Here is a 23,912-nt window from a genome sequence, read left to right as displayed (position 1 = left end):
ATGTTTTTAGTTATCAATCTCTGAATTATAATAGAAGTATATTAATATATTAATATACTTTCCTAGTACTTTACTTCCTAACAGGTGCGCTTAAACACTTTGTGCACCTCACTGAGAACAGGGTAATGTACTAAAAGTATTTGCCAACCGCCAAAAGAAAACAGAAAGAAATGGAAGAAGATCATGGCAACTAATCTGTAAAGTATCACTAATTTAGTTTGCGCTTCCTTACACCACCGCAAGTATTGTCAAGTCAAGTATTGCAGCACCAAAAGGCACAATAACCGACCAGGATTCCTTAAGACACAGTGTGACTGGGGATTCTGGTTAAGGTAAAAGTGAAAAAGAAAAAAAAAAAAATCCACAGTAGAAGCAAAGGTTTTGTCTAACCAAAACTCGTTTCCTGCCCTGCTCAAACATTACCTTTAAACGTTCTTCCCTTAGTGGGATAGGGGCTTTAATGATTCAAAATCGTTGCTGATGTTAACAATGGCTTATTAAATGGCAAACAATTAGAAGCCAGAGGTTTTGTGCATTCCTTGAAAATTTTCAACAGAATATGTAATTTATCAAGATCGAGCATGTGTTCTTTAAGTGTTCTCATTTTTAATCTTACACAAGTAACTGGGAGGTTAATATATATCTTATGCAAGAAGTGTATTAAGCAATATTTTTCTTGTTGATCTTTTTGTATGTGTACGTTATCGTAGGACCAACACAGAAGATGAATTTTTTCCAGTCAATTACGAGTGCCTTGGACAACACTCTTTCAAGTGACCCCACAGCAGGTATTTTGTTAAAAATGTTTTTTTGTTTGTTTGAAAGATTTTTTAATGTATTAGTTTTCACACAGTATATCATATTAGACAAAAGTCCTGTTAAACATGGAAAACAAGAAGTCAACGTAGTGCTTCTTTTTACTCATCCCGCTTTTAAAACAATATTACATATTCTACTGTTACATTCAGAAAGCTGAGAATATGAAGTTTAATATCCATAGCGACATGACATGTTTTGTTGGTGTAACATCTCAGACACTTGTACTGAAATTCAAGAAAATGGTGCAGCTTGCCAGATGTCATCTAAATACACTAGTGTATCTAGATCACTTGTAACAAGCCACACCATTTAGTGTATTAATTAAAGTTCTCGCTGATAGTGTGCAAATTACCCATGAGAGGGTGTGGGCACTTTTTTTTTCGGGAAGTATTGTACACACAAAGAACTGCAATCTCAACACTTCATCAAATCATCAAATGGAAGAGTCGGTCTCAAAATTCTTTGTAAACCATTTTGCTGAAGAATGATGGACACCGGTGGAAAATAGTTGAATGCTACTGATTCAAAAACGACTTGTTTGACTTTTTTGTTTGCGTAATTTGTGAGACTTATGCCAAAACCAACACATATGCCTTATTCATTAGAGCTAAGTGCTCCTTAACAACTTCTCTTTGTTAAATCTGGGCCCATTTCACTTTGTCAATGTAATCAGACCCTAGCCTGCTTTCAGTTTTTATACGACTGTTTTACATCCCTCATGCAGAGCAAAATGTAACTGTGCGTTGTTTATTTGCAGTCATCTTTGGGGAAGATGTGGCGTTCGGTGGAGTGTTCCGATGCACAGTCGGTCTGAGAGACAAATACGGTAAGTTTAAACCACCTCAATACCATCTATTTCTTCACCATCAAAATGAAACGTCGGAAGCAGCTTTTTCTCTGCTTTGTATTAATTTTCCACAAGGTGGCAGCAGAGTATTTAAAACCCCTTTCACTTTCTGCGGCTCCAGTTTGGAGTTCACTGTTCACCTAGAGGACCAAAAGGACCCTTTTGCAAATATTTCTTCACCATAGCCCCAGAAACCCAATATGTGACAGTTCTCTATGAACAATACAATTGTAATTATTGTTAGAGTTATTGCCTATTGTATATACCTTATCATCTTATCTGTGTGGCATTGAAATTAAATTCAAAATTAAAATTAAATACATTTTATTCATTGTACTGCTTGTAACTGATTTGTCAAAGACGTACTGCAGGTATAAATACACTTTAGCCCTGACTAAAACATTAAGTTTAACCACATTAACCGCCACAGCATCATGCTATCAATTACTTTTTTGAAACTTGAATGGGAGCAAGTTATTGTGACTTGTGTGTCCTTGCTCCAATCAGTTAAATGTCAGCTGTGAAAAGGGAACTGCAGTAATATGTACTGATTAAAACACAATATATAGCAATTGTTTCCATGTTCTGTGCATTTAAGAGACAGGACAAAAGAGCAGAGAAGCAGCAATTGCTATGCCTGTGACTGGAGTTGTCACTAGACTGATGCATTGCACGTTTCTACAGCAACTGTTGAAACATGCCCCAGGCCTGTCTATCATCACTTAGAACAGCTCCCGGAGATGTGACGTGATTAAGCTGACTTCATCATTTGTGTATTTGACTGAAATCAGTAAGGCTTTAGTCGTTTGCGGCATTTGATGTTTGTATCGATATGTATGAGTTAAAAAAAAAAAAGTATGATTGTTAAATTACAGTCAAGTATGTTTTTATTTATTTTTTATTTTTAGTCTACCAAGAAAGCCATTAAAGTAGTATGGTGGAGCCTTTTCAGCTCTCACTAGATAAACCGAAAGATCTTATCACATGACTGTAATGTCATAAAGGGTCACATACATAACAGTGTACATCATGTGTGTTTTTGTCATTTCATTTTTATCTTAAATTGTTGTTGTATTGCCATTCTTTTAAACCAACAGCCAAATTTCTTCTCCAAATAGCAACACTTCTGCTGATTTATACCGTTCTCTTACGTGATGACATGTAGAGAAGAATCGTCTAAAATCATAGTCTCCACGTCTTTTCAGTTGATTTTGGTGCGTTTGCTTTGGTTGTTCCTTTTGATAATGTGCAGTCTCAAATCAATCGCACAATAGCTGGCTTTGCCTTTGTTTTCATTGACGTCAGAAATGTTGACCTTTTAGAGAGGGATCATTATTTTCCATCTCATCCTTGTGTACAGTGACAAGCGCAAAGCTGTTTTTATCCCTCTCACTACTGAAAGGGAAGGAGCACACATCTACCACCTGCAGCAACTATACAGAAAAGAGGTTAATGCAGGGCAAGCCACTATATGAATGGCTTTTATGATGTTTTCGTCTTGGCTCTCCACCATCACCCTTTTGGATCACATTACCTCACTAAAAATATACTATTAGGCTAGGTTTACACTGCAGCCTGATTCAAAATTTTTTGCCCGTATGGGACACATATCTGAACAGTTCAATCCCCCCAAAAATTCAAATGCAACCAAGGCCTTTTTCATGTGTGGGTTTCAATCAAATATGTATGCCGCTGCAGTAGAGCTGCTCGATTATGGGTAAAAATCATAATCACGATTATTTTATTCAATATTGAAATCACAATTACTTACATTATGTTTTTGAAATTGGAAAAGCATTTATTGAACATGTCTGGAAAAGTATTTATTGAGCATCTTTTAAAAAAAACACTCAACTGTTAAGTGTTGGTTCATTTTCTACACAAACCAGTTCAAAGTTCAGTTCTCAAATTTTAAAATCAACTGGTTAAGTCCATAGTTCACAATTGAAATTGCCACTTTATATGTGAAGGGAGAATGACATTTAAATACACACTGATAGCGTGGGCGTGCCTCTGAGCAATGTGCGTCACTGCGTATGTGACTGAGTTCAAGCGCAGGAGGCGGCAGCCGGCCACGAGCACCAACTGGTGCGGAAGGAGTTAGGACACGAGACAATATCACGTGTTTGTTCTTTTATTTACTGTAAAGGTACAATACATGCACAGTGTGGGAATAGTTATTAAGTGAATGGGAAAGGTTTATGTAGCGTAAATGCATTGGGAATGGTTTAACAAAAATTTTATATTGTGTACTGGACCACAATGCAACAGGAAATTCATGCTCAACCATGACTCTCTTTGGTTTTGCGATGCATAATGTCTCCAAGGTTTGTGTAATGGGGCAATTCTTAAGATGGACACTTTGCAGTGCTTTGCAAGATAAACCATACTTCTAATTAATGTACAATACACCCATAGCTTCTCGTGGCCAACAGAAAACACTACGTGTTGGAAATTTCAACACAGTGGTGTTTAAATTTCTAGAGACTTTGCTGAATTTTGTTTATCACGGGTGATTCTGGAACGCATCTCCCGTGAAAAATGAGGTATCACTGTATTTCTTAAATATTTAGATTTCCTGCCTCGTTGAATAAAATACCAAGTTTTCTTTGACTGATAATATCGGGCTCTTTTTACTATGCTCTGGTTAAATTAATAAAGGTCTTTTCATATTTTTCTTTGCAAAAAATGTCCCCAGAAAATTGCTTTCTCTCTGAAGCAGGGACTTCAGTTGAGCTGAAGGAAGTTCAATATTGGTCAATTTTGGCCCCATTCCTTTGGATGTCTGCTAAAAAGCTGAAACTAAATAGGAATTTCACCTTTCAGCATGACAATGACCCCAAGAATACAGGTACATCCAAATCAACAAATTGTTTAACCAGAAGAGTGTTCCACATTGGCCAAAAGCAGCAAACGTAGGGTGAGAGGCGGGGCACATGGAGTACTGATCAACAGTCTGTCACATAGCTGACACACACAGTGGGTTTCCATCCACCAGCTTTTATTTGAATTTTCAAAAATTACAAAAATAACCCAAAAAGGAAACAATATGAATTACAATTCACCGCCCAAAAAATTGTGTTTGGAGGAAATGTATTTTTCCACAAAAGAATTTTTTGCTCCTTTAGCAGGTTTTGCCGATACGTAAACGACAGGACCAGATACAATGTCGCACATTTAGATTGGATCACAAAACATAGCGATGGACAATAAAGTAAGCTATGTTTGGAGGGGGACGAAAAAAATAAAATGTTTCTGGATTTATTAAAAGAATCAAACATTAATGGGGGAACGTACCTTTGTTCCCATACAGACGGAGAACAATGCGGTAGTCTCCTTATCTCCGACAGTATAGTCTAGTAGCATATCCCACAGTCCCGTGCCGCCGACCATACGGCTAGTCTGCTTTGCCATCTATTTGGAAATACACTAGCAGGTGTAAAGGTTTTAAGTAGACTGATAATTTGTAGCAGTGGAGAAGTACGCAGAGACTTTAGACAGTTAGGTGAGCAGGGTTTCCTCCTAATTAGGGAAAGCCCACCACCACCACAACCACCAGCCTTTTAAGCATCACTTGTTTACAACAACAAATTAATAACAAATGGGAATGTGTTTTGCACATTTTGATTAAATTAGCATAAAAAATTCAAAATATTTGGATGCACATACCGTATTTTCCGCACTATAAGGCGCACCGGATTATAAGGCTCACCTTCAATGAATGGCCCATTTTAAAACTTTGTCCATATATAAGGTATATACATTTGGCCCGCGGGCCAGACTTCGGACACGCCTGCTGTAGTGGCTCAATATTGTCCATATATAAGGCGCACCTGATTATAAGGCGCACTGTCGGCTTTTGAGAAAATTTGAACTTTTTGGGTGCGCCTTATAGTGCGGAAAATACGGTACTACAATTAACCAAACATATTATTGGACGGAAGGAAGCCAGTGCACCTGAAAGAGAACTTGGCTGATAACAGAGACAACGCTTTTACGTCACACTAATTGTCTTGAACCCAGAGTCTTCTTACTGCCAGGCAACAAGGCCAACCATGCACTCACTATGCTCTTGCTCACATCTGAAGCCCCTATCCCTCTGAGGGATGAACATTTTCGAATATTGGCAAAGATAGCAGAATGTACGTTCACATCAGAGTTCATTAGGGTTCGTTCAAGGTTGCCAAGAGTTGAGGTGATTTTCTTGCAACAAGAAAGGCAAATGTCTGGCGACCCTTTGTTGAACATTTGCGACGAGCCCTGATGAGAATGCAACAATCGTTGCCTTTGAAAACACCTGTTTGGCCTTCAGTTTGTGACGGACAAAGAAAGTAAAGAGAAAGCAAAAATAACTATCTTAATCCAAATTTTAGAGTGCACATTCTTCCGACTGCATTTTAGATTACAGGGTGGTGAAAGGGAAAATGGAATCCCTGTCAAAAATAGGATCTGTTTTTCCATCATATATTTTTTTTAACTCAGTCTGGATCACTGAATAGGTTTGTTGCATCTAAAAGCTTGCATTGCATTTTCAGAGTGCTGTAGCAGTATTTAAAAATGTCTACTGTTTAGATTCTTGCCATTTTATGCAAACTGGTCAAATGAAACATCATGCCAAGTGATTATTGAATTTGCAGTTACATGTATAGTGAATATATACTACGTACTATATATATATATATATATATATATATATATATATATATATATATATATATATATATATATATATATGCGCGCGCACACACTCACACGCACGCACCCATTTATGTGAAGAAATACATTTGTAACGGTGGTACTTTTGCAGTACCTATATAAAATTGTTTTTAAGAATTTTTGTTTGATGATCTGCAATAGACGTATGCAATAATTGCTTTTTTTGTGTGTAATCGTTTATAATGTTTTAAATGATCACAATTGTTACCCATAATTATCGTTATTATAGCCTTTTATTACCTCAATTTTAGAACCTCAAATTAACAGAGCTGGGATAGAAAATTGTGTCCGTTCCAGTCAAAACACCTCTCTGTAATGTAGCTTTCAACAGAGCAATACTAGACCTGCCAACAATATGTGACAACCGTGTTGGCAGGTGTGACTTTCCCATCCTATGCAATGCGTGGACTTACACGAGGATGTGAGTATGATTGGTTGTCTGTCTATACGAAAAGTGCCCTGCATAAAGTTCGCGACCATCTCAGAAGCCACAGTGGCACGCTTCTGTCTCAGGATTTTTTTTATTTATTTTTTTTTGTTTGGGATGGATTTTTAAATATAAGATTACTTTACATTACTTGCATAGCAGAAATAATCAAGCAGGTACGTAAATGTGTGAGAGGAGGAGAAAGGGAAACCTCTGCCAAGTGCACTGTAGGTTATATTTTTTATATAGCCAATTGTGAGACTGTTGCATTTATTGTCATTTCAATCAACCAAATGTTCTAGATTTTTGCAGGTAGCCAATGTACATGTTTTTCTCTTAATGTCACCCCAGGTAAGGATCGAGTCTTCAACACTCCACTTTGTGAGCAGGGAATTGTGGGATTTGGTATTGGTGTAGCTGTGGCAGGAGCCACAGCTATTGCTGAGATCCAGTTTGCAGACTACATCTATCCCGCATTCGACCAGGTAATAATATGAATTATGAATACATATGAAGCAAAGTATACATTCTAAGAAGATCTCAGGACCCTCCCATTGTATTTCAAGTATATGTAGAGTGAATTCAGTATATTTCTAAATACATTTTACATGTTTTAAGATGATTGCTGAAAACATGCGCAAAGATGGAATACCATGGTGACCTCAATTGTAGAGATAGTGTAGTACTGTTTTTTAGCTATTCTGTTTTCCTGATTTTATTTTTTTTTTAGGTGTGGTGCCATGCAATGCACTTTGAAATCCAAATTTGAGCATCTTTGTTTGCGTCACTGGTTATCCAGCCCAACTGCAATGTTTAGTTCGCTAGCCTACATTCCGAAAATACGTTTTCCCTTCCAATAGCTGCTTTATCCTTGTTGTCTGCTGTGAGTACATGTGCGTCATGCAGTGAATGAGAGAAAAATGAGGAGAGGGGATTATTTTCAAATCCAATTGACAGCCAGCATGTGGACTTCAGATTGGTGTTGCCACTCCAGTCCCCTTATATCTTACCATCAGTGTCGCACTGTGTCCTCCACAAGATAAATGTGTGTCCCTGCTCTGTCATCTTTGCATGCCACATATTATGCATTGATGGTGTTTGAGGCTAATGTTGAAATACTTTACTCAATCGATTGATCAATCATTCAGAAAATAAATAATTAACATCAACCCACAGCCCAGCCTCGTTACGAGTTTGATGAAAATGAAGCGAGGGTGGGCATTTCAGCTTGATAATGATCCAAAATGTACCATCAGGGAAACTCTCCGTTGGTTAAAAACAAGTAAACAAAGCTGCTAGATCGGCTCAGGCAATCACCTGACTTGAATCCAATCGAAAATCTATGGAAAGAACTGAAACTCAAGATCCATAAAAGAAGCTCACGGAATCTCCCAGATTTAAACATTGCTTAGGACGTTGTCATTACAAATAAAGGCCTTTGTACAAAGTAGTATTAAATAAATATCAAGTGCCATGTTCGATATGTTTTCCCTGTGTCATTTCACATTGTTACACTGAAATTAGTTTCTGATCTGTTCTGCTTTATTTGCATGTATGGATTACTTGGGTTGTTTCCAACATCTGGTGAAAATAATGTCAATAGCACCTTTGGAAATCTATTTAGTGATTAAAAACAGTGATGTGTTAAATACTTATTTTAGCTGCTGTATATGGAATTGACACCAACATACACTTTTAGAACCTAAAATTTAGACAATATTTTTTTCCTGATGCAGCAACAATACCTTTCCATTTGTTTCATTGCCGCCTAACATTTTTTATTGGAACTAACATATCGCTTTCTTTATAGATTGTCAATGAAGCTGCCAAGTACCGCTACCGCTCTGGTAACTTGTTTGATTGTGGCAACCTCACCATTCGGGCTCCCTGGGGATGTGTCGGCCATGGATCCCTCTACCATTCCCAAAGCCCAGAGGCTTTCTTCGCCCATTGTCCGGGCATTAAGGTTAGCCATTCAAGCACCCTACAGTTTCCCAATTGTATGGATTTCAAAAGCATGCTTCATTTTTGGTTGATGGATAAAATACCAAATACCAATACCAAAATACCAAATGAACATCAGTGATATGTTGATATGTGCAGAGGTGCAGATAAAAATATTGGTGTGGTTTTCAGATGAGCACCGGAGGTTGTTTGGTGCTCATTTATTTCCCGATCATGCTCATTATTTTGGGAAATGCACAAACTAAATATATTGGTATAAATCGGTTTTATGTTACTGATGATTTGTTTTCATGGAATTTATTTAACTCGAATAATTTTGTCTTTGGATCGCTTCGATCGGTATTATTTTGAATTTTATGAAGTACAGTATTAGGTTTTTACAGACTCAAACGGTTCATGAAATACAATTATCCAGATTGTGTGCTTCTATTAGAGCATCCCAATTTATTGCTAATAGTGCGTGCACGCAAAATACCTCTGTGCAACTCAATTAGAGAAAGTGGAGTGCTTAACACAGTACATCACACAATACTCATAGTGTGCTGCAGTCTTTATATTATTACATACAGTATGTTATGGAAGTATGTTTTATATTAGCCTTTGCAACCCACTAATGATGGAAACCACAGTTTAAAAAAAAACACACAAAAAACGCCATTTGCAAGTGTGTCATTATTGGCCTTACATAACCCAGAGAAGTGATTCTTGCATTTTCCTTCCATTCCATTTTGTGTTGATACCCGCATGGAGCACTGTGGAGGGGGATGACATGTCAGCTTGAATGTTTCAAGTTACACAGGGCTGTGGTTTGAGCTTGTCCTCAAACATTTAGGAAGATGCATCTCGAACTGATTATATAATGGACCATAACTCTTAAAAACCATTTTGAAATATTCAAAGAAATGTGACTGGCAGACCAGAATCTGCATTTAAACATAAAAGTTATACTGTTTTTTAAAGATATTAACACTTTTCTTTTTTTAATTTGAATTTTAAAAATTAAATTTCCTTATTAAATGACGCAATACATTTTGCTGACATTTTGGGTGTCCTTTTCTTGGCCATGTGGGCACATGATGATGGGGATGAGCTTTTCAGCCCATCAAGAGTCACTTCATCAACATTTTGAGCCAATAAAAACTTAGTTTATCCAACTCCTTCAGAACAAGGGGTGTCACAAGGTTTCATGATGTACCGATGGACATATCTAAAAACAATACAATAATGTTTAAAAGTTTAGTAACCATTAGATTCAGTGTTATTTTAGTCAGTTTTTTTACATGTTATTTATATTTTCATGTATGTTTGTGTCTGTTCCAAGAAAACAGAATACAAGTAGCATCTCTCATTGTCTGTCCCCCTCTTAATATTCGTGTGATCATCACAAACATGGTCTATCTCACCACAGCCAAAGAATGTTGATATGATTTAGAGCAAACACCTCTTTGACTAAGCATCCAGAAAGTTGTAAACATGTCTCCCAACAAAGGTCAGACTGATGAATGTTAATCTTTGCGCATATTATCAGCCCAGCCAGCTTCATCGGAGGATAAGCAAACTCTAAATATTAGCCATTGTTTTGTTGTTGCTTTGACCTGAATGCTATTCACATTTTCAATGCCAGAAGAAAAGACAAATAATGGCAATATATGATATGGCTATTCCCACTACACCACTGTAAAAATAAGTACCGTAATTTTCGGACTATAAATCGTGGTTTTATTCATAGTTTGGGTGGGGGGCGACTTATACTGAGGAGTGACTTATATGTGAATTTTTTTCACAAATTTTCAAAATTCAAAAAAAAAAGAAAAAAAGTTAAACTGTGATAAACAAACTGCAATGTAGCAAGGGATTACCGTAATTTGAATTTCAAGTGACGTCAGTGGTGCGGTGTTGTTTACATAAAGGACAAAGATTCGATCACGGGATGACGAAGATGACGAAGGGCCCTACGTACTACCGGCATCATTAGCGGCTTTGTTTGTAAGTGACACGGAGGACAAAGAGTTTGCAGGATTTAATGATTTGGAATGACACAGAAGGTTTGAAAAACTATTATGGCTTTTACGCACGCCCGGTCCTACTCTATGGAGCTTTCTTTCACCTCCGTGGATTGAAGTCGGGGGCCGGCGCTCGGCCGGGTGGCTGTCCAGGGACGGTGGATGGGGCTCGGACACGGCTTTTATGCACGCCCGGTCCTACTCTACAGAGCTCTCTTTCACCTCCGTGGATGGAAGTCGTGGGCCGGCGCTCGGCCGGGTGGCTGTCCGGGGACGGTGGATGGGGCTCGGACATGGCTTTTACGCACGTCCGGTCCTATTCTATGGAGTTCTCTTCCACCTCCGTGGCTAGAAGTCCACGCCGCCACACGCCTGGAAGTTTGTTTTGTTAAATAAAGAGCCGTTTACCAAACCCACGTCTTTCCTTGTACTTTGTTAACGCTACAATATAGTTATATACTAGATATGCGGAATAACAACGAGGCTGACGTCAGGGCGCACGCGCGGCGTTGTTAACAAAGGACGAGGAATTTGATCGATGAATTGAATGATTTGGAGTGACACAGATGGTTTGATAATATTGTTGTTTATATGATAGTTATTTGATATATACTTTATATATCGTTATATGGGTCTGTGGAATATTTAGAATATTTAGACGTCTGCAGCGCGGCGCATACGCGGCATCGTTTCATAAAGGACGATCGATGGATTTAATGAATTGGAGTGACACAGATGGTTTTATAAACGTGTTATTTATGTAATAGTTATTTGAATAACTCTGAACGTTATGTCAGGCCCGTTCTCAGCTCTTCGTTTGTGTTTATGCCACGTTAGCATACCTATCGTTTAGCCTCTTGTTGCTCGTTCATGTCTGCTCTTGGTGTTGGATTTTATCGAATAAATTTCCCCCAAAATGCGACTTGTACTCCAGAGCGACTTATATATGTTTTTTTTTTTCACGTTATTGTTCATTTTATGGCTAATGCGACCTATATTCCGGAGCGACTTTTAGTCCGAAAATTACGGTAACTTGTTTAGCTACAATGTAATTAATTGGCTTTACATGCCTCACATTGTGGTAGTTGATTTTCCTCAATAAAATGCACGCATCGGTCGGGACCGGCGTGACTCAAGTCCTAAGTAAAAGACTCCAAGACTCAAAAATAAAAGCTTTGGTATTTTAATATTTCTTATGCAAATGAAGAGAAGGCTGGTGGCAGAAAAAAAAACGTGTCAGTAAGTCCAATTCATGAGACGAGTAGTGGTCAAGAGAGTTTAGCTGGTCTCTCACTCCGTACTATATTTTTCCATGTTTGTAAGAGCAAATCTTGGAAATAATTACAAGATAACAGGTACAGAATAATTCTATGCATGATCTTTGTATTACTATTAGTATTTGACATGGCTTTAACCCAATGAAATCTATGTCTGCAGGTTGTAGTACCTCGCAGCCCAGTGCAGGCCAAGGGTTTACTTCTCTCCTGCATCGCTGATAAGAATCCCTGCATTTTCTTTGAACCCAAGATCCTTTACAGAGCAGCAGGTAAATTGGATTCTTTTGAATGTAAATTGCAAGGTAAGATTAGATACTGTAGCTCATTTATTAAACACAGCATTCATTTATCCTTTAAAACTATTCAGACATTTAATTCTGGTTATTAGTAAAATATAACGTGTCCATCCATCCGTTGACATTCGACATTGCTTATCCTTGTCACATTATAATAACAAATATTTTTAAAATTTAAGAGGAACTTAAATGAATTATCCACCACAAAGGGGTGGAAGTGGCTCACTCACAGACATACTTTTGGAAAGACGTATACAGCTGAATATTTGCATGGGTACCTTGACCCACAAGTAATGTAAGACATCATTTGGGGTTGCAAGCAAATATTTTTGTTACAAGTGCTGCATATGGTACATATGGCAGTCAGTGGGGTTGTGCTAAGCCATCCAATTACTCAGTTCTTCTATGAAAAATTCGATAGGATAATTCATTTGATTTGATTGAACATGTGAGAGTCTGTTTGTGTTCAGGTCACTCTGTGACACCTAAAACTTTAATCGTGAACAAGTCTTGGAAAACACATGTATTTGCATGTTGTTGCAGTATAAATGTTGTATGTACTACAAATCTCCAGGACGTGACAGTCCTGTCTCAATGCTTTTTCATATACAGTGGTGAGTTGCACTCTATGGGGTTTCAAGCAACAAGAATATGAGTCCTCCCCATTAGGACAAACCCTGTTTTGCTGCAACATTAGTCAACATGTAGCTGGCAAATATCATTGCTCAAACATGTGCTGATAAAAGTAAAGGCGGTCTTTTCTAGGCAATGGTGTTCTGGAAAAAGCATGTGGTAGCCTTTGAAATCGGCCAGACAAAATGTACTGCTGGAGGAATGTGTTTTTGATGGTCGTGTCATTCTATTAGTGGTTCTTCTCTTGTATTAAAGTTAGTCGGTTTGTAATTTTAGTATCTTGCTCACCACAGAGTGCTAAATATGTTCTGTATCAACCCTCATAAGTATGTATCTGCATGTTATTGATGTTATGAACAACTGAGAATAAAATAATCTAATTATCAAGAGCACCATTCTGGGGAGGACTGCTGGCTCACAGCAGGAAGGTTTGGGAAGCAATTCTGGATCCTGAACTTGGGCCTTTCTATGATAAATTTGAGCGTTCTCTCTCTTCATGTATAAGTTCTCTGAGCACTATGGCCTCTCTGCCATAAGCCAGTAGATTAGATGAGTTCCTCATAGGTTTACAGCAATTAATACTGTAGTTAATTTCACAATTTTTTGACGGGAAATCCTGATTACCCTTGCGTATTAATTGGGGTGATAGTGTCATCAATTTCATAAACAACATTACAACAGTAGGACATGTTTTCGAACATTTGTTTTCCTTCCAATTCCATTGCCAAGCGCGGACGTGACAATTCTTTCTTCAGTCTTTATTGCAGTGGTCCTCTATTTTTCCACTCATCCTTGTCCATACCCTTCGCGGATTTGTAACTATATAACAATAAACCATAAGCGTTTAATATTTTGCAATCCTGTAAAAATATGAAAAGGTTCAGTTGTATATTAAATGGCTGTTTGAATGGATGCACTGATAATAAGTACTCTATGGTGTCATTGTTACAATATTTCTTTGCCATATAGGAAATGTGTCAGACAGGTTCCACGAATGGTGTCAAAACAAAATTTCAAATCATACCTCAAATTCCGAACACATTCGCCCAGCCTCTTCTCTGTAGCTTCTTTGTCACGGCCATCTTTATTATGTCTAGATCTTTAAAACAGGTCTCCTTGATAACCTCCATGTGCTTAGGCAAGAGGAAATTATTTAGACAGTGCCAGGTCTGGTGAGCTGCTCTAGCATGGTTTTGTGACACCTATTCTGAAAAAAATCTGACATAGTGCTGTTGGACAAAATGACATGCCTGAAACATTTAAGTCATCAAAAATCGGTCTCTGTTGTTGACGCTCCAGTACAGGTTGATAACATTGTACATGACCGACTTGCTGGATATCTTTGCAAGTATGGAATGCATCTCTTGATCTTTGTGTGTTTGCAGTGGAGCAGGTTCCCACAGAAACCTACACTATTCCACTCTCACAGGCGGAGGTTGTGGATGAAGGAAGTGATGTCACATTGATCGCCTGGGGTACTCAGGTACGTGATCCAGCACATAATTGACAACATCTCAGTGGGTGAGCTGACTAGTTTAGTTACAGTCTATCTTTGGAACAGTGGATACAAGGAGTTGCGTCAACAACATGTAATGTTCAAAGCCAGTGGATTAATTTTAAGTCTATAAACTAGTCTCCTGTGTCACTGCAGGGTCTCTGAGATGGCTTGCTTAGATTATATCTGCGGAGACATCTTAGAACCAAAGCTGTGCTAGGCTCTCTATCTCTTAACGACATATGTCTGCAACACACTTTCCATTGTTGATGGTCTTTTCATCAGTGAGCTTTGATTTCTACAGCTTCGTATCACAGAGACTCTTACTCACCAGGAGTCAGATTCAGTTTGATTGTTCCCAGCCACTTTATCTGGCTTACCCGGGCCCTAGTGTACCTGCAGTCTGAGAGGGGGTTCATGGGACTCACAGAAAACACCTTTATCATAGCTAGTGTTATTCTTGAAAGATGACTTGGCAAGAGAGATGATCCAGGAAAGTCGTGGAAACAATGGCCCTCCTTTCTGAAATGCATTTCTTTGTTTCCTACCTCACATGTCCTCATTTGCCTGGCCAGCTAAGTTAATTGTGGAAGAAAAGTACAGGAGTGGAATTTGAGAAGCAGAAGAACAGACAAAGTATTTTCCTTCAGAAAATAATGTAAACTCAAATGATGGTGTATTTTACTAGCAAGGTACCTATAATCTGTTGATACGGTCACAGAAAATAATTATTTAAAGACCCAAAAAAAAATCATCATACTCATGTAGGCTTTTTGTTTTAGGTACATGTGATGAAGGAAGTGGCACAAATGGCTCAGGAGAAACTGGGTGTATCCTGTGAGGTCATTGACCTTCGCACTATCCTGCCATGGGATGTTGAAACTGTTTGCAAGGTACTGTTCAATATAGTTCTGGAAAACATATTGGCGGTTATGACTATTTTATCCTGGCTAGAATTTTTCAGTTTTTTTAACAATTATTTACTGTATTTCACAGTTTGCATGACCAGTTCTTGTTTTATTTTGTAACATCATTAATTAAATAATCTTTGTCTTTCAGCAAAATTATAGGGTACCCATATCCCTGAAAGTTTTACAAACAATTACATTATCGCAACATTAACTTTGTTTGGAAAATAGTGGCAATTGTATGGCAATATGGTCAAACACAAAAATACATTAACAACCTTTAAGAAGTAAATTGAAGCATCCCATGCAGCAATGGCCACAGAAAAGTGGGTTAGCAACTCTCTCCTTATTATAAGAAACGTGACGTGACCTACATCTTTCAGGGAAAGAAAAACACTGCCTTCTTAAGTTGAATAGCTTAAAATCTCAAATTATTCACCTAATAATTAGCTGTTGTTTTTGTACAGTGAAGCCATTCTTTCTTGGCATAACATATTTTTGTCCGTTGTCTGTTTCACTTCCACATGCGTCGTGTGTACACAACTGATTCACAACGTAAATTACATTTTCATTTTGCATATTTGCTGTCCAGTTTTCATGGTCCTCAGCTATGTACTATGCAAGCAAATGCTAATGCCAGCACAGAAGACCCTGGATGGAATTTCATTACCAGGGGAGTAATTTAATAGGGTGTGAGTTGGAAGTGAAAGCACAGGCAGTAGTGGTTGTCACTTTGGAAGGGTTCTTCAAATAACCGCAGTATTTTTAAACTACTTCCTTATTAAAACGCCATAAAATGGAATGGTATCTTTGTGCCTGATGCACGCACGCACACAAAATCAAACTTCAATCAAGCTATTGTCTAATTCAAGCAAAGGCACAAAATGTGTGGCCTTACTCAGGTTTTTACACCAGCGTACTATTCCTACAATTCTGCTATGACAAAAAAAATGTACGCAGAGTTGGAAGATGCACAGGATTTATAAGTCGAAATTACAGCTAATATTTGTATGAAGACCACTTGCAGGACCTAAATGTAAAATTATAAAATCAAAAACGGTGGTAAAAAGAATCCATTTCATACCTTTACTTCCTTAGTTGGCTTGATTACTAGAATAGGGTGCAAAGTATTTCATTTTGGGTCATTTGTAACTACAAAACGCTTTTGGTAAAACAGTTGTACACCAATTTGGTAAAACAGTTGTACACCAATCATCCACTGTAGTTTCTCTGGCGTTTTAAAATAAGACCAACATACATCAAGAATGCTATGGTTAAAAAGAATACATATATATGTACTTTAATCAAAAATCTTCTGGGTATAAAGTACAGAGAAGCCACAGTTAGACTTATTGGAAATTCATATAAACCAAAGTCAAGTTATATCTAAAGCTGAAGAAACGGGGTATGGAAAAATAAATGAACAGGTTTTAGTCCATTAATGCCTTCCAAATCGGTTGTGGCCATGTTATTGAGTCAAGCTAGTATGACTGTTAATTGAACAAGATTACTGGTATTGATGTTGTGACTGCTGAAAGAATGAACACAATGATTTATTAAGTGTCTGGGGCTTTTAGCCCAGCTTACATTTTGCCAAATGCTCCAAAACTGATTGGATGGTTTGTCATTGTATTGATGGATAGTCATCCTAAACTTAACCGGAAGGACACCATGACTATTTGAAGGCAAACAGATTGAATGTTGTTCATCGCCAAGTAAAGTCACCTGATCTCAACCCCAAAAGCAGACAAACAAACTGCAGAACAGCCCGCAAATGAGCAGAAACTGAAGATGCTCAGCTTTTGTTGTAAGGATTTCGTTTTGTTTTTCAGCCAAGGGATATTGACAGCCCATTGAAACCCCAAATAGAGTATATTCATTTGTACTGCAGTGATTGAATGTGGTTTGCGTATCAAATTCTGAAATGTTCCTATTTAAACTGAGGTCTAATATGAGTTAATTATTAATCTTATTAGTATCAGTCAGTTTTTGAACCACTGGCATCATCAACTGGGGCTTATGTCATATGAGGCTTTTCCCCTTCTTAGTATTTTGTAAAGTCCTTCCAATGATGCAACCAAATTGGCTGAACCAAGTCGACCCCATTGCAGAAGGAATCACTTAAGGACTTCAAGACAGAACTGTGGAAAATTCCGACTATTATTATATTATACTATTATTACATGGGACAAACGCTCATAAAAGACAGTCTTATGAATCAGTCTGGAATGAGTGACAAGTTACCTTTAATGCCTTTTCACACTATACTTAGTTTTCATGGTGTTTGCCACGAGGCAGAATGCCAAGATGAGTGCCCACATTGGAAGTTGGCCCATATTTGGTTGGTTGCTTAACGGCCCACCAGGAAGTACCATTAATGCTTTTCCCGTTGGTTGGTCTATTTCTGTTAGCACTGTGAAGTCATTCCACCAACACCGCCGTGATGGCACTCTCGAGTTGAATAGTCCTTGCACCCAGCAGATGTACAATAACTGGGTTTGTCAACGCTGCACTGCGTGTTGCAAGGACTTTTCTCACAATGTAACTTTAATATGGAACCTGATAACAATAAGACAACCAAATATTTTATGCATATCCAAAAAGAACCCCACACTAAGACTATGGCAGAGATTCAATAGCATAGTAAAAATGTCTGGTTGAAGATTTGAGGGCCACTAATATTTCGAAACGATCTGAGACAAAGACGAGTTCCATTAATAGCAGATGCTATGATGTACTACAGAAAATATTGGATAATTCCACATTCATTGTTTTGTTCAGCAGGCATGGAAAAATAAACTGAATTAAAAAAATGTTTGGAGGGCAAAATCAGGCAGACATTTTTAATCAAATCAATGTTGATTTATGCAATGGCAGGTATAAAGATCACCTTGTAATCTGATTATGTAACTCTACTTTTGTAGGTGGACAAACCTTTATCAGGTTTACTGCATGTTTGTTGCCCCAACACAGTAAAATGAAACATACAAGATTCTTAGGGTACAGTTGATACATTAAATTTAGATTCTTATGGACAGGACTAAATAGACATTGAAATGAAAAAGGAATTTTGTACAAGTCTACTTAAAACTCAGATGTATTTTGTTTTCACGTTGAGATGCAGTGGCCATATTTGTCACCCAGCGTAGCAATTGGCTGTGCTGTAATTTAGAGCTGAATCAAGGATGGTTTAGGCAGCCTGTGACCGATTAGCACCGGCTCTCAGCCATCATTCCTTCTTTTCAATTTCAATTGAAGGGTGTCAGCCAGCATGTGCTTGCTGGCTTACCACAACAATTGTTATGTGTTTGGCCTGCTGTTCCTCACACTGGAAAAAAAAGTTAAAAAAAAAGAATGGCACAGGAAGAAAGTAACCAACGGTTTAGGCCGCACTCCCTGTGTTTGTATTGTTGTCTCTGTCAGTAATTACAGCATTAACTGGGCACTTTGGACCAAACCAGGAGTACTCTGTGGAGTGAAAGTAAGCAAACATTTGAGGCAAAACAGAGATGTCAGTCACTGTGCATGCAAAGGAGAGAAAATACATCAGAGAAAAATACATTTGACTTTGGGATTTATCCGATGGGGTTGGTATAAATATGGACTGATTAGAATTTTGGGGGGAGTTAAATATACATTGCATGACAAATTTACTTACATGCATATTTCTTTCTATTTTGTTAAGTAGGCCGTGAACTTTTCAAAAACATTCCTATAATTTGTGGGTAATATAATGTACGTTACCTGAAGAAGCTATTTACAGTAAACAAGCGAAAAGCTCGTTCTTCTGGCATTGTGGTTAAACTGGTTTGGAAAAAGAGAGCCTAGACCAGGGATGGGCATCTTAAATGCTAAAGTGGGCCACAGTTTTTTCATCAGTGCTACTGAAGGGCCACATAGGACCAGTCACCACACACTTCTTAACCCTAACCAGTTGTATGACAGAAATGCCTTTTTAAATATGGGCAAAATGTGCTCTTACAATGTTTAATTTTCATAATAAATTCCTCAATGTTCCATCCCAAACCAACTCCCAAGGGCTTGGCATAAACAACAAAATAACCACATTGGTTGTTTTTTTTCCCAATGAACTTTCCCGGTTCTGTTGCTAATCTTAATTTATTTCCTGATGTTATAGACTTTGTGTATTTATGGTACAAAATAACTCAGCTATTTGCAAGTATGAAATGGCTGCTGCCTCACTGGACTGGATTTTATGTATTTTCCACTGAAGAGAACCAAACCTTGGTCTGAGATCTGGGCCGGTTGAGTCGGTTTTGCTCGCTCTTCTACTAATTTACGGGAATAACGGAAACGTGTATCCTGATGTCACAGACATGCACTGTAAAGACGGTTTGTTTAGGTCGGATTCAATAGACATAACCTCGTGTCCTGAATAGATTGGAATGGGCTTGATGGGGCCATTCTGCTTGATGAGGTATTCTGAATGGGATTTGTACATAAAACATTTTTTATTCCGATCAGGCTTTTAATCAGAATAAATGTGACCTTTTGTTATTCACCATTTGTTGATCAAGGCTATGTAGCTGCAGTTGGATATAGCCTGCTTACTGTGTGTATACACTTGTTGCATTTTTCATGACCTTATAAATGAATGGAGATTTCATTCCGTTGGAGTGAACCAATTTATTAACTGTTGTTGTGGATTGTTCCCACTCGTGCAGGATTTCCCCATTATTCCTGGTGTCCTTCTCGATTACAAGTCAATTTAATGGCCACTCTGGACTGAGAAATTGCTTTTCATACTGACTCACTTTTTGCCTGTATCATAGTTTCCATCTGCCCTAAAGAATTACTGTGTCTTTATTTTCCAGAAGCTTTGTCTAATATCATTATATACGTACATATTTAGATTTGCAGCGTTAGGTCCTCCATCAGCTCATACCTTCTGGAGTCTGTGAGGTACAGTACACAGAAATATGCACTACTGTACTGTAAGGCATACACACCAATGCAGGGTGGAGTAGGACAGGCAAGTAGTGTGTAAGTGTGTGTCAGTGTGTAATTGACTTAAATTGTTTTTAATGTGTTTTCATAGAATGTTAGCAGTTATTTCAGTCGGAGGTCTTCTGGCATTCTTCTCTTTCAGAGGCAGGCTTGGCCCTCTGCCCTGTTTTGAAGCTGTTCCTCACTCTTTCCTTACTCTTTTTTTGGTGTGTGTGTTTTGTGCGCGCATAAATGTGCACGTGTATCTGGGGGTGTCATGACCACAGTTTTTAAGTCATCGTAGTTGTTACCAGAAAGTGCACATTTGTTTTAAGTCCCATTGCGGAAGTGTCCAAAATAGCACAGGGAAATCTTTGATTGCTTCAGATCTGTTTTTTTTAGAACCTTTACTTTTCTGCTTCTAAATTTTAGATTGCACACTCATAGACAATACATACAATGTACATTCATACACACTACATACAATATATCTTACAATATTCATGTTGTTGAAATATGATTTTAATCCATGCAACCAATGTCTATGCTATTTCTTTTAAATGCAGATTTTTTTTCAGTGTACCAAACTCATGTCTGATACAAATTACTCCATTCTGTTTTTGTTTTTTTGAACAACACAAAGATGACAACAACAGGACATTATCATAGCCATATGGCAGTCAAAGGAGATTCTGTAACTCACAATAAGCAGCTCTTGAAAAGCCATTTGCGTCTGTGCCTCAGGGCGTGTATTTCACATACAAGAGTATGAATGTGTTTGGTTGCATGTTGCAGTCGGCTCTTGGAGACTCTCGTCTGCCTATGTGTGTGATTCAATATATAATCCATGGGAAAGTGAGCGTTGTGACCTTCGCCTTTGAGTGGGTGCCAGGTCGTTGACTGCCAACCTTGGTGAGGCTGCATTGTGGGGAGTGCTGGAAATGACGACACGGACTTCATGAAAGCAAACTAAATGCATGGTGAAGGGAGGAGCCAAGAACAAACCCGTGGATGAGACAAACCACATTATGAATGAACGACTGCGTTGGGAAAGCAGAAGCAGGAAGCATACTGATGTAGAAAGAGACTGATCATAGAGGTAGCATGGCTGGAGCGGCTGTGGCAAGATGAAACTCCATGCTGCTCATTACTTTGGGCGTGTATGGGAATTGCTGTAAGCATGACATTTCGCTTGCGACCTTTGAAACGACTCTGGCATCTAATGACATCCCTATAGCACAATGAGTAGTAATGTGCAAGCCACCCGAGCTGCTGCCCCGCCCAACAATCAGGAGCCCTCTGTCAGGGCAGAGGCTTAAATCAGAAAAGACGTGTTGCTGCACACTTTTTCTGTCGTGCAGATTTTCCCAGAAATTTTGGTCTGTCACTTTCGTACTTTCGTCAAATGTACGCACTCTGGTTGGAGCAACTTCTTCCTTGACCTTCATTGTCACGATCGCGACCTATCTGCATATAAACAATAAGTGGAACGGCTGGTGCTCTGGTGCAGCTAGGACAATCTGATTAAGAGTATGATCAAGAATAATGATTATCAGCTATTATCTGGGTATAAAATTAACTTCATTAGGATATGAAATATCCTTTTCTATATCGCCAAACACAATGCAAACATGTATTATTTTATCATATACAGTACAATGTAATAGTAATGAAATAAATGATCACATTATTTCAATCCTTCACCCAATGACAATCGATAGGAGAATTGATGAGGAATTGGATTGAGAATTAAGAAGTATTGATATGAAAAAGTAATGACTTCATTTTTATTTAAGTCCCATCCTATTCATAACTGCATAATTCGCTTTATTGTTATATCAGTATCACCACATTGCTGGACATGTTACATTATTTTATCACCTTTATCACTTGTGTTTTTGTCCTAATGTGTATTTTGTTATAGTGGCTTTTTGACTGGAGTACTACAGCAATTCCAACTGCTGGAAACAACTTGTATTTGTGTTTTAACACTTGGTCAAGGAATACGATTGTGATTATGATGTCTGACTTCTAAACCTGAATAATATTTTTTTATTTACACAACCAACTCTTTACTCTTAGCTTTTTCTAAGGAAGTGTTCTTTGATATGTGCTGTTATTCAAATATAAACCATGTGGATGTCATAAAAACATGCCAGCATGGGGTCTCAAGTTTTGAGATTTGAATATTTATGGTCCTTTCCTCTGTCTGCATATTGAATTTTCCCCTTTTAAAGCCATCAAACTCGTCAACCTTTGTCCAGGTATTTTCCTATGGCTTCATCTCCTACTAAAACGATATGATGCTTTAGTTTCTGTGATTCCCTTAAGACAAATAAAAGGCCAAGCTGACTGCACTACTATTTACAACTATAGCTGATTGTCTCCTGAATGCATTCACACTGCTTTTGGGTTTAAGGCAGTTGCATGCTATTTGGCATTTTAGTCTTTGACAGACCTTCTGTCAGTAATGAAATTAATGGTTTCTGTTGTTTTCATCACCTAACCCTTAACGCTTTGAAATTGTGGCAACATATAGTGTTTTATTTTAACTACTGGTACTGTAGTTATATGTTGTAACTATTACTAGGATATTTTAAATCTTCAAATGGACTGAGAGACAAAGCACCATTTTTTTCCGTTATTTTAATTACTTTAACCTAAAAGCGGTGTCATATGCATTTCTTTTGTCCCCCATAATGAGGGTTTGTGTATAAAAGCTTCCTTTTCTCCAGTAATGATCTCGTTCCGTCTCTTATTCGTGTCATTTGTGCCCGGCGGACTTACATGCGATCAACACACCACTCTTCTCCCGTGACCGTGTGTCTGGTCACATATCCCGCCGCCCAGCAATGCACAGCAAGGAACAACAGCGGTCCACAAGCTTTTTACTAACGAATGTATGAGACATCACAAAAATCACGAAAATCCATAGCTACGTCGCACCGGACTACAAGCCGCAGGGTTCAAAGCCTGTGCAAAAAGTAGCGGCTTATAGTCCGGAAAATACAGTAGTTGACCCAAAATGTATCAGTTTGCTGTCAAAATCAGATTCTCAGAAGGTGGCTCAGTGAAGTTAGGTGGAGGCCTGCATGCCACTTGGTTCCATTCCTGTTCAAAATTGTCATGAAAGCAATTTTAAATAGAGCCATTTGAAAGAGACAACTACAATACAGTGTTTTCGTAAGTTGCAAGGAACATGCATAGCATTGGTCTGGACCAGTGGCAAGTGGATGAGATTATAGTACACCACTAGTTTTATCCTGTGACCAATAACTGGTGGAGCCGAGGCATCCTCATGGGGTAATGGCAGGTTATAGAAAAACCCAAATGCCTGCGCATGGAAGGCTGAGACCTCTAATGTCCATAGTTGTCCCTTTAACCCTATGCACCAGCCTAAATAACTCCTGAAGTTCATCAAGTTCTATTATATGCACTTTACACACATACACATGCGCACAACCACTGTTATACAGAGACACACATTGCGTGAAGCAAGCTGCTGTAGCATTATGGAGTATGCAGTACATCATCCATTACAGTACATCATTGGTAACATCACTTAAAGATCAACAGTAG

General features: G+C 38.2%; 1 protein-coding gene across 6 annotated transcripts in view; it reads left to right on the top strand.

Moving 5' to 3' along the window:
* Positions 1–23,912, top strand: part of bckdhb (branched chain keto acid dehydrogenase E1 subunit beta) — a 35,123-nt gene that overhangs the window by 1,248 nt on the left and 9,963 nt on the right. For all 6 annotated transcript variants that reach the window (XR_007483720.2, XR_007483719.2, XM_049729546.2 and 3 more), the window contains exons 2-8: positions 711–788; positions 1,577–1,645; positions 7,161–7,294; positions 8,620–8,775; positions 12,215–12,323; positions 14,369–14,466; positions 15,261–15,371. Coding sequence is in view for 4 of the 6 variants with exons in the window: in XM_049729546.2 (XP_049585503.1) it covers positions 711–788; positions 1,577–1,645; positions 7,161–7,294; positions 8,620–8,775; positions 12,215–12,323; positions 14,369–14,466; positions 15,261–15,371 (755 nt within the window). In the remaining 2 variants the exon portion in view is untranslated. The remainder of the gene's footprint in view (positions 1–710; positions 789–1,576; positions 1,646–7,160; positions 7,295–8,619; positions 8,776–12,214; positions 12,324–14,368; positions 14,467–15,260; positions 15,372–23,912) is intronic.

This window comes from Syngnathus scovelli, chromosome 9, assembly GCF_024217435.2.
Source record: "Syngnathus scovelli strain Florida chromosome 9, RoL_Ssco_1.2, whole genome shotgun sequence".
Taxonomy (NCBI): Eukaryota; Metazoa; Chordata; class Actinopteri; order Syngnathiformes; family Syngnathidae; genus Syngnathus; species Syngnathus scovelli.
This window is presented reverse-complemented; position numbering and strand designations above follow the sequence as displayed.